Source organism: Anabrus simplex, chromosome 2 (assembly GCF_040414725.1).
Source record: "Anabrus simplex isolate iqAnaSimp1 chromosome 2, ASM4041472v1, whole genome shotgun sequence".
NCBI lineage: Eukaryota > Metazoa > Arthropoda > Insecta > Orthoptera > Tettigoniidae > Anabrus > Anabrus simplex.
This window is the reverse complement of record NC_090266.1, coordinates 1,109,146,932-1,109,164,588: the sequence shown is the minus strand read 5'-3', so window position 1 is coordinate 1,109,164,588 and position 17,657 is coordinate 1,109,146,932. Positions and strand designations below refer to the sequence as shown.

The 17,657-nt window shown below is 42.2% G+C and overlaps 1 protein-coding gene across 1 annotated transcript in view; it reads left to right on the top strand.

Moving 5' to 3' along the window:
• Positions 1-17,657, top strand: part of LOC136863317 (neprilysin-11) — a 269,715-nt gene that overhangs the window by 14,775 nt on the left and 237,283 nt on the right. The window contains exon 2 of the mRNA XM_067139702.2: positions 7,952-7,999. Within this exon, the coding sequence (XP_066995803.1) occupies positions 7,988-7,999 (12 nt within the window). The 5' untranslated portion in view covers positions 7,952-7,987. The remainder of the gene's footprint in view (positions 1-7,951; positions 8,000-17,657) is intronic.

Sequence of the window (17,657 nt, the reverse complement as noted above, 5' to 3'; positions counted from 1 at the left end):
CACTGAGCCGCGCTCCTTCACGATTCTTTAGATGTGCCATGATTCACTGTCTCGTTGCAGCGGAAGCTCGGCTCCCCGCCAACGTCCAGTGAGTGCGCCACTCAGCACTGTCCGCTGGGAGTAAGCTGAATCGTGTGCCGTGAGCTCGCCGTTCCTGTGAATCGATTCACTCGGACACTTGAATGAATCGATACACTGCTTCGAATCATGCATTCAGTAGCCAACACTAGTACTGACGGTTACGCCGTACCTTAGCTAAGGCGGAAAAAGCATGCACCTGCATCGTTATGAAACTAGGCTGTACAGAACCTGGCTCACATCTCAGGCAGTATGTTTTATTCTTACGGTCAACATAGTATCGGCACATACCTACTAATTTCCAAAGAGTGGATGTTTATTAGACCCTGAAGAGGTCTGTTTGCAGTTGGATGTTACGTAACGTGATTCATTCGAAAAGAGGACTGTTAATTAAAAAAAGAGTGAATTTACGGTCCACTTCGCGTAGTATTCATTGACACCGAGTTCGATAGCTGCAGTCCCTTAGGTACGGTCAGTATCCAGTATTCGGGAGATAGTAGGTTCGAACTCCACTGTCGGCAGCCCTGAAAATGGTTTTCCGTGGTTTCCCATTTTCACACCAGGCAAATGCTGGGGCTGTATCTTAATTAAGGCCACGGCCGCTTCCTTCCCACTCCTAGCCCTTCCCTGTCCTATCGACGCCATAAGACCTATCTGTGTCGGTGCGACGTAAAGCAACTAGGAAAAAAAGTATTCATTGACAAAGTATTCGCTAGTCATCGAAGTCAGATAATGAAGCTTCATATGTAATTGCAGATGATGCGGATAAAATGTATGGTTAGCTAATACTCGCGTATCAGTTGCTATATTGTACCAATACATATGAGGGATATTGCTAACACAGTCCATAGGAACCTCTACATTATGACCAGACGTTACATGAGTATTGCTAATAAACATCTTTCAAGGCTCCGGAACGTTTTAGCTGTCATTTACCTCCATAGATCAGTAAGATATAGACGTATTCGTCAAAGGATTACTTCACCATTACGTTCGTTCTTTCTACATAAGCTTCGTGTTGTGAATGTTTTGTTTAACTGAACATCGTGTTATCGTCTCAAAGCAGACACAGTGATGTACATAGATACATTGGGGAACAGGATCCACTTTCAGTTCTCCAAGACCTTACCAGTACCTTACCGATTCATCCGCGACGAAGACTCCCTCTTTGCTCGCAGGAAGCACACTGGTTTCACCTCTACTTTAACGTCCTTCTTGTACCTCTGATTCATATTTTAAAGTTTTCGTTTAGGTGCCATCACAACCGATCATTTTGCACAAGCTCTTAGTGGTAAGCTACTTGGCGCGAAGTTAGCATATGGTCGTGCTTGTTTCGTAGTTAACATATAGTCGTGTTTGGCTCGTAGTTAACATATAGTCGTGTTTGGCTCGTAGTTAACATATAGTTGTGTTTGGCTCGTAGTTAACATATAGTTGTGTTTGGCTCGTAGTTAACATATAGTTGTGTTTGGCTCGTAGTTAACATATAGTTGTGTTTGGCTCGTAGTTAACATATAGTTGTGTTTGGCTCGTAGTTAACATATAGTTGTGTTTGGCTCGTAGTTAACATATAGTTGTGTTTGGCTCGTAGTTAACATATAGTCGTGTTTGGCTCGTAGTTAACATATAGTTGTGTTTGGCTCGTAGTTAACATATAGTTGTGTTTGGCTCGTAGTTAACATATAGTCGTGTTTGGCTCGTAGTTAATATATAGTCGTATTTGGCTCGTAGTAAACATATCGTGTTTGGCTCATAGTTAACATGTAGCCGTGTTTGGCTCATAGTTAACATGTAGCCGTGTTTGGCTCATAGTTAACATATAGTTGTGTTTGGCTCGTAGTTAACATATAGCCGTGTTTGGCTCGTAGTTAATATATAGTTGTGTTTGGCTCGTAGTTAATATATAGTCGTGTTTGGCTCGTAGTTAATATATAGTCGTATTTGGCTCGTAGTAAACATATCGTGTTTGGCTCATAGTTAACATGTAGCCGTGTTTGGCTCATAGTTAATATATAGTTGTGCTTGGCTCGTAGTTAGCATATAGTCGTGTTTGGCTCATAGTTAATATATAGTCGTGTTTGGCTCATAGTTAATATATAGTCGTGTTTGGCTCATAGTTAACATGTAGTCGTGTTTGGCTCATAGTTAATATATAGTCGTGTTTGGCTCGTAGTTAATATATAGTCGTGTTTGGCTCATAGTTAATATATAGTCGTGTTTGGCTCATAGTTAACATGTAGTCGTGTTTGGCTCATAGTTAATATATAGTCGTGTTTGGCTCATAGTTAATATATAGTCGTGTTTGGCTCATAGTTAATATATAGTCGTGTTTGGCTCATAGTTAACATGTAGCCGTGTTTGGCTCATAGTTAACATGTAGCCGTGTTTGGCTCATAGTTAACATGTAGTCGTGTTTGGCTCATAGTTACATATAGTTGTGTTTGGCTCGTAGTTAACATATAGCCGTGTTTGGCTCATAGTTAACATGTAGTCGTGTTTGGCTCATAGTTAACATATAGCCGTGTTTGGCTCGTAGTTAACATGTAGCCGTGTTTGGCTCATAGTTAACATGTAGCCGTGTTTGGCTCATAGTTAACATGTAGCCGTGTTTGGCTCATAGTTAACATATAGTTGTGTTTGGCTCGTAGTTAACATATAGTCGTGTTTGGCTCATAGTTAACATGTAGTCGTGTTTGGCTCATAGTTAACATGTAGCCGTGTTTGGCTCATAGTTAACATGTAGCCGTGTTTGGCTCATAGTTAACATGTAGCCGTGTTTGGCTCATAGTTAACATGTAGCCGTGTTTGGCTCATAGTTAACATGTAGTCGTGTTTGGCTCATAGTTAACATGTAGTCGTGTTTGGCTCGTAGTAAACATATCGTGTTTGGCTCATAGTTAACATGTAGTCGTGTTTGGCTCATAGTTAACATGTAGTCGTGTTTGGCTCGTAGTAAACATATCGTGTTTGGCTCATAGTTAACATGTAGTCGTGTTTGGCTCGTAGTTAACATGTAGCCGTGTTTGGCTCATAGTTAACATGTAGCCGTGTTTGGCTCATAGTTAACATGTAGCCGTGTTTGGCTCATAGTTAACATGTAGCCGTGTTTGGCTCATAGTTAACATGTAGCCGTGTTTGGCTCATAGTTAACATATAGTCGTGTTTGGCTCATAGTTAACATGTAGTTGTGTTTGGCTCATAGTTAACATGTAGTCGTGTTTGGCTCGTAGTAAACATATCGTGTTTGGCTCATAGTTAACATGTAGTCGTGTTTGGCTCATAGTTAACATATAGTTGTGTTTGGCTCGTAGTAAACATATCGTGTTTGGCTCATAGTTAACATGTAGTCGTGTTTGGCTCGTAGTTAACATATAGTCGTGTTTGGCTCATAGTTAACATGTAGTTGTGTTTGGCTCATAGTTAACATGTAGTCGTGTTTGGCTCGTAGTAAACATATCGTGTTTGGCTCATAGTTAACATATCGTCGTGTTTGGCTCATAGTTAACATATAGTCGTGTTTGGCTCATAGTTAACATATCGTCGTGTTTGGCTCGTAGTTAATATATAGTCGTGTTTGGCTCATAGTTAACATATAGTCGTGTTTGGCTCATAGTTAACATATAGTCGTGTTTGGCTCATAGTTAACATATAGTCGTGTTTGGCTCGTAGTTAATATATAGTCGTGTTTGGCTCATAGTTAATATATAGTCGTGTTTGGCTCATAGTTAACATGTAGTCGTGTTTGGCTCGTAGTTAACATATCGTCGTGTTTGGCTCATAGTTAACATATAGTCGTGTTTGGCTCATAGTTAACATATAGTCGTGTTTGGCTCGTAGTTAACATATCGTCGTGTTTGGCTCGTAGTTAACATATCGTCGTGTTTGGCTCATAGTTAACATATAGTCGTGTTTGGCTCATAGTTAACATATAGTCGTGTTTGGCTCATAGTTAACATATAGTCGTGTTTGGCTCATAGTTAACATATCGTCGTGTTTGGCTCGTAGTTAACATATCGTCGTGTTTGGCTCGTAGTTAACATATAGTCGTGTTTGGCTCGTAGTTAACATATAGTTGTGTTTGGCTCGTAGTTAACATGTAGCCGTGTTTGGCTCGTAGTTAACATATAGTCGTGTTTGGCTCGTAGTTAACATGTAGCCGTGTTTGGCTCGTAGTTAACATGTAGCCGTGTTTGGCTCGTAGTTAGCATATAGTCGTGTTTGGCTCATAGTTAACATATAGTTGTGTTTGGCTCGTAGTTAACATATCGTCGTGTTTGGCTCGTGTACAGTAGGTAGCTCTTGCAGAGTTAGATGGGTTGTGAAAAGTAAACTTTGTTCAGCTTATCCCATGTATTTCTGGGGTCACTGGAGCACCCGAGGCTTATTTTGGTTTTGGTTGAGGGTTTAAGACCGGATGCATTGCTGACAGCAGGATCGACCCGGATTCGAGCATCGGCCTTCCAGGTGGGAAGAAAGCCACTAAGCCACTGAGCTAATCGCGCCTCCCAGGTGGTTGTGAGTCTTCAAGGATTGTATGAGGTGCTGATATATAAGGCCCACCAAGACGCCACTGATCTCGGCCTATCAGCTGATCTCACGAGGCTGAGAAGACCCCGTATCAGTCCTGGCTCCAGATAGAACCCAGAGCCTTTGATTAGAAGGCAAACACATCTCACATGTACAGCCCACATAGCGGTTTCAACAATATTTGGGAGTACGAAGTTATAATTTGAATGAATAAATAGATATTAGTACTAAGGGCCTCCGTAGTTCAGGCGGCAGCGCACCGGCCACTCCATGTGTGTGCTGAACAAAGCGGAGGCGGGACAGGGTTTTCTCCTGTTTTCCCTGTCATCTTTCATTACAGCAACACTTTCCAATATCATTTCATCTGTCAGTCATTAATCACTGCCCCAGAGGAGTGCGACAGGCTTCGGCAGCCAGCACGATTCCTATCCTCGCCGCTAGATGGGGGCACCATTCAATTCATTCCTCACCCGGTCAAATGTCTGGAAAAAGGCTGTGGATTCTCTCTTCTCTGAGTACTAAGGATGTATGAGTAGATAATACTCGAATCGCAATTACATCTGTTGCCTGATCCTAGAGAGAGAGACCGGGCGAGTTGGCCGTGCGATTAGGGGCACGCGGCTGTGAGCTTCCATCCGGGAGATAATGGGTTCGAACCCACTGTCGGCAGTCTTGAAGATGGTTTTCCGTAGTTTCCCATTTTCACACCGCTGTACCTTAATTAAGGCCAAGGCCGCTTCCTTCCCATTCCTAACACTTTCCTATCCCATCGTCACCATAAGACCTATCTATGCCCGTGCGACTTAAAGGAAAATTTTGAAAAAGAAAAACTGATCCTAGAGCAAATAGTCATTTGAAGTGTCACTTTCGTCATGATTAGTGTGACTCGTGAATTAACTTAAAATTCCGCTTTGATCGTTTCGTGAGTTCTTCAGAGCATGGCTCTCTTAACAGAACTGTGTGTCTCATCAGAGCTCGCAGAATGTGGGAACGCCACTGCGAGACGAGCAAATCCGTGGCACGCCTGTCAAATAAACCTGTGCGTTGGCGCGGACCGTGGACTTTGAGCATGTTGAAAATCTGAACGACCGTGAAGTATCGGGAATAACATGAAAGAGGATATCTAGCTATATACAGTATTATTGAAAGGAAACATTATGAATGAATACCAGACGTGCGAGGTGCTTTACAAATGTAGATTTCCCTCTCGCTGGGGCTGTACTTTAATTAAAATCATGGCCACTTCCTTCCCAATCATAACGTTTTCATTTCCTTGCGTCGCCCGAAAATTCTGATGTGTTACTGGGACGTTAAACCACTTGCGAAACAAAGAATAAGATATGCCTCATTCCTCAAATCCTGTAACATGTTGAATGTAAACACTGTAAACATTAAAATAAAATGTTAAATATATCCCTACTTTAAGTCCGTCTTGTCCTCTTCCACATTTCAATACTAAGGTGTCCGACTCGTTGGCTGAATGGTCACCGTACTGGCCTTCTGTTCATAGGGTCCCGGGTTCGGTTCCCGGACGGGTCGGGGATTTTAACCTTAATTGGTTTATTCCAATGGCCCGGGGGCTGGGTGTTTGTGCAGTCGCCAACATCCCTGCGACTCACACACCACGCATAACACTATCCCTCAACACAATAACATGCAGTTACCTACACCTGGCAAATGCCACCCACCCTAATCTGAGGGTCAGCCTTACAAGGGCTGCACTCGTCTAGAAAAAGCCACACGAAATTATTATTAATACTAAGGTTTTCACTTTATCAGTACTAATTTATGATTAAATAACATTTAGAAAACATTTAACAACAGATTGTACCAGAAAAATAAACAATCTAATTCATTTGTTTCGACACACTGAGGAACGTCACAGTTAGAAATTAAATGAGTCAAACCCGAAAACAGTTTCAATAGGCTACTGTCATTTCTTGGTATTTGGTGGACATTAGTAATTTGTAACACCCCAGAGTCTCTTTCTGCTTCCCTTCTCTTCGAAACCTATTTCCTATACTTTGACTCTTACTTTTTAGAAATTTGAAATCATCCTCTGGAAAAGTTGTTCATAAGCGGCATCAGGCGAGAGAATGTTTCATATAAATTCAGACAACATATTCTTTGCTAGAAATTGGCTATCTATTTTGGTACCACATTACGTCACGGTATACATGCAAGTCAAACCCTATCGGAGGCGAGTAAATGTGCTGCCCACCGTTGGCGAAAATGTTCTGAATCATCCAAAGCCTGCCATTGTCTCAACCAGTGCAAGAAGTGGCACTAATTCTCCTTCCACGTTTACAATAATTTGTATTTTAGCACGTATTGGTGAGTAATAAATGATATCATGTTATCGTATGATTATTAATTGGTATTGTCAGGGGCAATTGTCAATCGGCACTACAAGCGAACTGTTCATCTAGTTTCATCAACGAGGAACCTGCGCACTTCGATATCGATATTGTGCATGATCGGAACAATCGATTATTTTACAACATACAATTAAAGGAACAATGAATACTTATTTGATCAGCTAGGTTATCATTCGAAAGAAACATTTATCATAAAGGAAATAATATTACAAAATTGATTTGAAAAATCCTCATATAAAATACGAGGAAGTTATATGTGAAAAACATTTCGTCATAACATATTGCTGCTGCATGGGCATGTTTGATTTGCTTGTTTGCGGTGCTGTGCTTGAGGCGATCGCAACTGCGCGAGAACCACTGTCAATAGCTTAAACTAAGAATATTACAGCTATGCCCTTATCAAAGCCATAATAACAAATCTCATTTCAGACATCATTTTACACTAACTGCTTGTCCATTTCGTTTAATGAAATATCTTTTGAGAAACAATATCGTGTTTTTAGCAAAATCTTTCCACGAAGGTAGGTGTAAAAATGTGAAGTAATGAGGCGTTCCAAGCAACTTGATACCTCCAAGATCTCTATCGAGTATTTAATATTCATATGGTTTCGATGTACGTACAATGGGCTCTTTTTTACATAAATATGATGTGATTTTACAGTAATATCCGTAGGTTTGATTATTTTATTTATACTATTGTTGTTATTATCGTTAACATATTTCTTCGTTTCCTCTTATTGCTCTTGGCATCACTTATAAGTAGTTATTATTAAGAGTGTTCTAGGCTAAGATTAACTTTGCCCCTATCTAATCTTCAGGGGCTCGGATCTCACTGTAGTAGATGCTGTACAGTAAGACCAGCAATTCCCAATGCGTAGATGAACGGCGGGATATTGTTTATTAAGTGACGATGTGATAACTAGTCACTCAGGTCAAAAGATTCTTAAAAAATGTTTTCTTTTTCACAGCCTGTTCTAATCGCAGTTGCAGTTCCAGAATTCGTAATGCGTTACAAGGTAAGAAAAAGAACGGGGACTAAAACGGTCACCGCTAAATATTGAGTTCGTAAATGAAATTATTTATTTAAATCATCAAAATGTTTCATTTATATTTGTTGCATTCATTCACATAGGGATGTTTATTTCATGTCACTTCGGGCGACTAATGTCTGTGCTGGAGATAAATATTTAATTTTCATGGCTATGGTACAAGTAGTATACTTAGGAAAGTAGTGTCTGTTTGCTATCCTAGGCCAGAATAATTGGGGGATTTCTCCAAGTCTTCATCCCCCCCCACACACACACATTGACCCATTTCTTGTGCTGATTTATATTTGTTATCTGACTTGACACTTGTTAATCATGTAATCATAACGAGAAAGAATTTGGGCATCCAACCCTGACATTCAGTTCATCCTAATTATATCCTACATCCACTTGTTCAACATATTAAATCACACTAACTGACCACCCCGCTCTCCCTCTCCCATTCCCCCATGTGCCTATCAATCCCACAAGGTGCACTGTTATCACCTCTGCTATTAATTCCTCTTGACATACCCCAACCGTCAACAACAGTTACATTGCTCCAATTCACCGATGGCACCACTATCCTCGTCCCATACCCATCCGTCCAAAACTGCAACCAGAACCTTCAACAATTCTTCAACTCCTTCATATCCTAGTATGAACGATGGTATCTTAGTGGCAACTCTTCTAAAGCCCAATCAATTCTGATCAGACTACCGCGAAGACGCTTCAACATCATCCGTAGCCACAACAACTTCCGCCTCACAATCCACGAGAATTTTTTCCGACACTAACAGTTTCTAAAATACCATAGACCAGCACCTAACCTTCGCTCCCAATTCCTAAATCAGGAAACCAGTTCTAGTCGTAGATTTCAACTGCTTCGCCAGTTAAGCGGCACCAGGTGGAGCCTTCAATTCCCACCTTCTCCTGCTCACATGTAAACCCACCATAACCTGTGTTAATCCGTCGCCCATACCAAACCTAACCTGTACCGACCTCTCCATATTGCCCATCGTCTCTCTCCACTCTACCACACCAAAACCTGCACGACATGTTCCCCATGCCCAAACTGGATATTCATACAAAGTTCCCTAGACTTCCATTACCTGATTGAAACTGAACTCGTCACGATACACCCACTCTGGAAACCCCTCGTCACCCCTTTTCTCCCCTCCACTATAACTTCCTCCTCACTCATATCGAGTGTATGCGTGTGCATTACGTGCAAAAGAGTTGGTACAGGTGTACATTTAAACGGTAAATATTCTCCACTAATCAAACTTAACCAGTTTGGAGGGTCAATTCCCACCTTCCTTTACAGCTCATCATCTCTAACGAATATATACTGTTTAGTGGCATGGCGAAGGTCATGGGATAGGGTCCTCCTCTAGCCCGATAAAGTGCAGCAGCTACTCCTGGCTACTGGAAGAAGCACCTGTTGAATGATGTTGACCGATACTCCCCTGATAGCTACCCTCAGCTCCCTGCTATTTGTAGGGTGCAAAAGGACCTCTCCACTACGTCCCATAAGTGCTTGATGGGGTTCATATCGGGCGAACGAGGTGACTAATGCAACCGTGGTAGCTCTCAAGAATGCTTCTTGAACTAATTCTAGACAACTTGGGCCTGAAGACACGGTGCATTATTCTGCTGGAATATTCCATCTATGTGAGGTACGTGAAGTCCATGGAGGTCTGCAAATGATCACCAAGCAGTTGAGCGTAGTGGTCACCGGCCAACAACCTGTTACATAAGATCTTTTGAAAATTTATTCTATGCTGTCCTTTACATAGTTTCCACAAAATACGAGTAACATTGCATATCTACGAGCCCAAAATGGCTTTTTTGTTTCATAGCATCAAGGAATTATTGCTCTTTGGCGCTTCAGGTGAAGCGAAAATGATTATCTATCTCATGATGATTTATGAGCCACTTAGTCCGCCTGTACTGTATAGCAGACACGACCTTGGTCTGACGCAGTATATACACTGAAGAAAATGGAAATTGCAACACCCAGAAGGAGTGGTGCTACATTTCTGCAATTGAACATGCAGGACGAATGTTTGGTTGTGATTCGATGATTACACTTTGAGGTCCCTCTGTCCGCAAGTTTGGACAACAATCAATACAGGATGTGCCCACCACGAGCTGCAATACATTGATGAATTCGTCGAGGCATGGAATCAACAAGGCCCTGGATCGCTTCCTGAGGAGTTGTGGCCCATGCTTGCTGCACTGCACGGGTCACTTGTTCCAGAGTTGTGGGTGGCTGAGGACGGTTGGCCAGTTGTCGACCCATCATGTCCCACATATGCTCAATAGGACTGAGGTCTGGAGATTTGGCGGGCCATTCTAAGGTTGTGATGTCGAGGAGAGCTTCTCTGCAGATGCGTGCAGTGTGAACCCGGGCATTGTCCTGCTGAAACATCCCATTAGCAATGTTCGCCATCATACGGACAACCACTGGATTGAGTACCCTATCAACGTACTGTCGAGCAGTCATAGTGCCCTCAACAAGCACTAATTGTGATTTCACATTAAAGCCAATAGCTCCCCAGATCATAATGCTTGGTGTTGGTCCTGTGTGCCTCTCGACAATAAGATCTGGGCAGCCCCTCCCCCCGGTACGTCGGCGCACACGATTCCGGCGATCACTGCGGGCAAGACAGAAGCGCGGTTCATCACTAAAGACGACCCTATGCCATTCGTCGACCCACGTCGATCTTTCTCGACACCAGGCCAGCCTTACACGTCGCTGTTGTGGGGTCAATGGAACACCTTCTGCGGGGACACGGGCTCGTAAGCCAGCTGCACGCAGGCGATTACCAACTGTTTATTGTGTAACGTGGGGTGCCACAGCTACTCGAATTTGCGCTGCTGTTGCATAGGGTTCCATCCGGGCCATCCGAATGATGCGGCGTTCCTCTCTCACAGTTGTCTGTCGCGCTGGGCCTGTGCCAGGTCTACGAGTGTGGGTACCTTCACTTGACCGGTGCTGCCATACACGTTGTACCGTAGATGCATGTCGGCCAACACGTGCAGCGACAGTCCTTAGCGATAATCCAGCCTCACACAGCCCAATTATCTGAGCCCTCTCAAACGGCGACAGTTGTTGATAGCGTGCTCTTCTCTGTCGTCGAGGCATGTTTGACGGGGAACACTTCACTGCACAGACTGCAAGGCAACTACGCTACACCAGAGTCCGTATACTGTAGTTGATTCCTCCGCGACCAATCACGTGGAGAGACATGTAGCAACAATCCAATGGGTCTAAAACTTTGATCGTTTACATACCTACATGGCATCATTCTATATCTTTAAAATCAACACAAACGACCAATGCCTTCATGGTGTTGCAATTTCCATTTTCTTAAGTGTATTTGCACAGGGCGAGTACCTGAGACTGCCCGGGCGAAAACTACGCCCCTTTACTCATCTGTTTCCTAGAAATGCCGATGAGTCGGAAAAATCTCTGGTTTTGCACTGGCGGGGGAATAACGATCTGGCTGAGAGGCGGTAATCAAATCCCGTCAGAGAAGAAGCCCCCTCTTTGCTGAAGTAACGGGGTTTAATTTTGAGTCGGAGAGCTATTTGGGGGGGGGGGGTGGTTGGAAGACCTCCCTTCTTAACAAGCGGCCCCTTTCAGGGGTTTAGTTTTAAGTTTAAATTAGTGAGAGAATGAAATGAAATTTTGGAAAACAATTTCAAATTCCTGTTAAAACAGGTCTTAAGTGAGCCATGGGCCGCAACGTGTTTGTAACGTGCGGTCAGCGTCTTGGTTCTTACGACCCGTTTTAAGAGTAGAATGTCAGGGTCGGTTGAATTGCTTAGGAGGATTCTAGCTTTGGCCATCTTGGCTATTTTATTAATCTGAGATCTAACAGTCTGAATATGAAGTTCATTTCGTATCTTCCTGTTAGATTTCAGTATCGGTGCTTTGGTTATCATTCTAAGTGTCTTATTTTGAAAAATTGTAATTTTGTAAAAGGAGTTTTAGTAATATAGCTCCGGGCCTCACAGCCATACAGCAGGATGGGCCTGACACATGCTAGGTAAACATTTCTCTTGCTACTTGTAGAGATGTATTTATTTCCCAGCACAGGTTTCAAAGCTTTCATCCGTGCCGTGGCACACTGTAAGGCTTGTTCCGTATTGTATCTCCAAGACAAATTTCTGTCCATAGCTAATCCAAGATGTTTAGTTTTGTTTTTCCAAGGCAAGGGGACATTATTAACAGTAAATTGACCAAATCCTCCCGACGCTTGGTGAAAATAATTGCCTGAGTTTTAGTGGGATTTATTTTCACCCTGTTTCGGACGCACCACTCCCAGAAAGATAAGATCCATTACTGCAGTGCGTGGAAAGCATAGTCATTTCTCCTCACACAGGTGTAGGCAGTAATGTCATCCGCGTATTGCTGGACCTCTACTTCTTGACGGGTTGGAAGGTCGTTCACATATAGGCCGTATAGGATGGGGGGAAAGCACTCCTCCCTGTGGGACTTCAGCTCTGAGTGTCCGAGGGGTGGATTGCGCCCCCTCACAGGAAGCGTAAAATTTCTTGTTCGTCAAATATGACTGTGTAATTTTGATAAAGTATTTAGGATTTCTATACATTTCCAGAAGTTTAATAATGAAATTATCGTGCCAGACGGTATCGAAAGCTTTCTCTACATCGAACAATTCTGATGGCACGCTATGGCGTATATTGAATGACCTTGTGACGTACTGTGCTAAACGCAGCGCCGCGAGGGGGCACTGCCTTTAGACCGGAAGCCGAATTGTTCCGGTCGCAGTATGCTGTGGGTGTCCAGGTATCCATTGAAGCGTGTGAAAATAAGTCTCTCGAATATTTTGGATTTGTGTGATAACAGGGTTATCGGTCTATCATTTTGTGGGACTAATCTATCCTTCCCTGCTTTTGGAATGACTATCATTTGACCAGTCCTCCAAGTGTCAGGCAAGTATCCCAATTTCATACATACCGAAATTTTTTTTTGCCAGAATCATCACTGCCTTATATATCAGTAATTTAATTTCCTTGTTCGATACCCTGTCATCACCTGGAGGCTTCTTCTCCTTTAAGGTCTTCATAACTCTGCGAACTTTGGCAGCTTGTATGTCAGGAATGTCATTGCCAGGGGTCAATTTTATTTTAAAAGTTGAGACTTTTCGGCGTATCTCACGGGTCCGTAGTTCGTTTTCGTGATCGTCTTCGTCACAAAAATTGTGTTACACATGACTTTCACTTGAGTCTGCAAAAGCCTCAGCTTTGTCATAGGGAGAGAACACTAAGTCATTTCGGCAGTGAATTGCACGCCGGGGTTCTTTGGTTCGAGTCAGACTACGAGTAGTTTGCCGAAATTTGCGGCCTGACTCGTGTTCTGAGAGATGCCTGCAGAATTCCTCCCAGCTCGCGATCTTACGTTCCTGAAATCGATAGCAGACTTCACGGGCTAGTTCCTTGTATTCAGCCCGATCGGCTGTGTCGCGGTATTTCTGCCACCTTTTCCTATACGTATTTTTAATATGGATCAAACCCCTTAGGAGATCGGGCGTGGTGTCGTCTTGGGAGCAGTGGTTGTTCTGAAACCTAGGCTGAGCGGCGTTCGCATTTATGCCTCGACCAGCGCCCATCTCCTGGCTGGTCCACCTATTTTGACTACTGTCCTGATTATTATTATTATTATTATTATTATTATTATTATTATTATTATTATTATTATTATTATTATTATTAGCCAGGACGTGTTGGCGAGATGTAACCCCGCTACTGGGCGGGAAGTTACCTGTGACAGAAGTGCCATTATTGGCAATAATGCCAGCGCCATTGTCGCGCGTGAGTAGTTGCGCGGGATTTCTAGCAGTTCGAATAATATATTTCCGTGCATTATTGACCTTAATATTAAGGTGAACAATGGACACGGTCAAAATCATTCTTACTGTTTATCTGAAATGTATGTCACTTGTTGTTAATATGGCTCATATAACCTGACCAAAGTACGATTAAAGATGATGGGTTTGTGGTCCGAATTAATGCATTTTGGACTAAAAAGCCAATAGTCCTGTTATAGAATTTAGTAACTGCTACATCTAGGACGTCGGGTAGGCCGCCCCAGTCGGGATAGAAAGTAGGTTCCGTTTGGGCGTATACACCGAGGTCTCATATGATGTAATATTCTCTCCAGTCTGGATGCTTGGAATTTAAGTCTCCTCCAATGATAGAAGAAATATGGAGCGTATTATTTATTAAAGTATCTAAAGTATGAAGCGGAGCCTTGGGGGGTAAATATGCCGCGAAAAGTCGATAGTGATAATATCCGTGTCAAATCTCGATACCGGGAGACTCAATAACGCCTAGAGGGAGAGGGTCAGTGACGTGATGAGTAAGTTTCAACTTAATTAGCACGGCTACTTCCGCGCCCTCTCGGTAGGCTCTATCTTTGCGATATACCGCAAAGTTCTTATTTCGAAGGACATATGAGATTATAGCCATGTTTCTCCTAACAGATGAATGTCAATAATATGGTCGGAAATAAACGCCTCAGGTTCGTATTTATGACCAGTAACACCCTTACAATTCCACGCACAGACTGTAAGATCCATTGTCAGGGAACAACCGTCGCTTAGAGTTCTTAAAACTACCGCATCGCAGCACTTACCAGCACTCCTATTTTATCAATTGTTGTCTGACATGATCTAAGCTTGGTCGCTGTATCTTTCAAAATAGGCAAGGGCCTGTTAAAATTTATTTGCCTGACGAGGTTCAAAATGTCGCTAATGCCCGACATGTCGGAGATGGGCGACGCTTCCGCTGACGGTACAGGGTTCGATGCCGTGTTGGTGGTCTGGGTACCTCTTTTTGCGGCAACAAAAGAGAAGAGAAAAGAAAACAGAAGCTTCTCTTGAAGAGGGGAGAGTCCTGTTTTTCAGACCTTTCAGGTACTCTCATATCATCTCGTGCTCCATAATAGAGAGGAATAGGGTGCAGAAGAGGCTGGGTGCTTGCCCAGACAGTTTACGCACTTAGCTGCTGCCTCCGGGGGGAGGCAGCAGCTGAGTGGTTTTCACCATATTTGATGCAGTGTAGGGGCAAGCACTGACATCTGACATCCGAAACACTGTGTAGGGCCCTCACGACCCTTGAACACCTCAATCTTCACCTTTACCCACATAAATACTCAATACGGAAGATCGTCTCAGGAAGTTTATCTTTAAGGAGAGTGGCGTTCATGACGTTAAGGGGTATCAGTTACTTGGTCGTGGCATCACGTCTATAAAAATATACATATATTTGTCACAAAGAACAGTAGGCATAGAGCGCGACAAAATACTCAATTTCCGGAAGCTTAAAACGAGCCAAACCACAGCCTTCTCTATCAAGAACTTCCCGACTATCAATGATAACGCAAATTGGTGCAATAGAAAACTAAAACCTGTCTACCGTAGACTCGACAGAAAAACTAATTAGAAATACCTCTAATAGGACTTTCCATACATATGAACATATATGTCAAAAACAGAAAACATCATTATTTCAGATTTTGGCTTTTAGTCCTACCTTACAGTAATGACACGGGTTAATGCCGTAAACGAGCAGATTTTACCAGTTTAATTAGCTTACGCTGGCACCATCGAGTGAAACACAGTGTTTCTATGAGGATCATCGAAGTTTCATCTTGTTCGTCTTTCATTAGAGAAGGATAGCATAATGTTCCTTTATGACAAACAGGACCTGGCCAATGGTCCTCCGGTTTCTCAGGCATCAACGTGCTTGCAACGCCATTCGACTACGATGACGATTATTATTATTATTATTATTATTATTATTATTATTATTATTATTATTATTATTATTATTATTATTTTCTACTTCAAATAACCCGAAGTTAACTTTGTTTAATGTCGTGCTAAGGAAACAAAACACGTTTAAAAGTATTTGATCGGTAGTTTACGAGTATGAAGACAAATGTTAATATTGACAGTCGGTATCGCTCATTGTATTGTCCATGAGTATGATAGTATATATCTTTGGACCAGGCATTTGGTGCTCAGAGTAAAGGCTTTGTGATATATGTATTGTTGGACCAGGCCTTTGACGCTGGGAGGAAAACCAATCCAGCTTGGAGCATACACTTGATGCTCGGCTTAGGCCTGGACACTTTCCATGTTATTCCTGTACCTGGAATTTTCTATTATTGCGTGAATGTAATTACTTCTTTATGGTTATGTAACATGCCCTGGATCATTTTTCTTGGCTCGAATCCAGGGAGGAACCTTTTACACAAGCAATATGATTATATTTCAAGAAGTAATATTAAATGGCACTGCATATGTATTGTTTACATTTACCAGAAACTACTTCACATATATTCGACATCTCCGAGTCTCTGAACCACTGTTCTCGGTACATATCACTCATATTACTGCTTTTAGTTTAGGCTTTTCGCAGATTCTGAAATTCCGGAATTGTGTTTCACAGGAATTCTACCGACACGAGGCTGAAGTATTTTATTTAATAACTTCAACACCCTCCAAACTGAGCCAGCTTCGAACCCGCCAAATTCGGTTCAGAGGCCACTGCTCCACCGTCTGAACCATTCAAGCCGGAATATAAATGAAAAATTCTGCTGATTATTTTTGCTGATTATTATTATTATTATTATTATTATTATTATTATTATTATTGTTGTTGTTGTTCCGGGGTTATCTGTGGGACGCAGAGATGAAAGAAGCTGTGGGCTGAATGGGTCTATCTACGAAAGTCAAAGATTCATTTAAAACTTTGAAATAAAGGTTATATTTCTTTTCAGAAAATTAAATTGTTAACAAACAAAATTCTTCACTTTGTGAAAGAACAAGCTAACAGGTACAATAGCAATTTTGGTACAAGACTAGAAAACCCAAGGATAGGTAATTTACAAGTGGACAACGTCGCTAATGTTGCGTTTAGTTAGATATCTCCCAATACGCAATTTTCAAGAGCACTTGGCTCCAACAGTAACAATTTACGGCCTTCCAAAGGCACCACTCAATATTACACAAATACCAGAAAAGAGCTTACATGCTCTCCGAATTCAACCAAGGAGACTGGCTCCCAATTTTTTACAGCCTACTCATAGCAACTTTACACAGAACCTTACAATCTCTGGCCTCTCTAGGCACAACCTACAACAATTTACAATTTAGTTGATACAGGGGTATCTAGTACCCATTCAGCTGGTCCTTCGTGAAAAGAAAGAACAGGTTAAATTACTGGCCCAAACTCAAAGATGTATGGAGGCGTACACATGTGCTCCTAGAAAACCAAGTTTTAAAACCCTACTTGGGCTTGTGGCCCGATGATGCAGAGGCTAATCCCACGCTACTGATGTGACTAGAAAGAAAAGTTAATTAATGCTTTACAGGAAGAGAAACAGTTACAAAATCGTAGTCACCTCAAGATTAATTGAAGGGGAATTCGAGAGGGTAACGCACTCTCTATCCCCGCATTACAGTTTAAGTCTTTATGAAATTTTACATGAGAAAGAAGAAGTTTACATTTTAGAACATACACGGTTACATAGTTAAAGAGCAGAACATTCCCCTCGAGTCAGTTTGCGGAGATAGCTAGAGAGATAGAAAACTGGTGGCCATTACTTGGG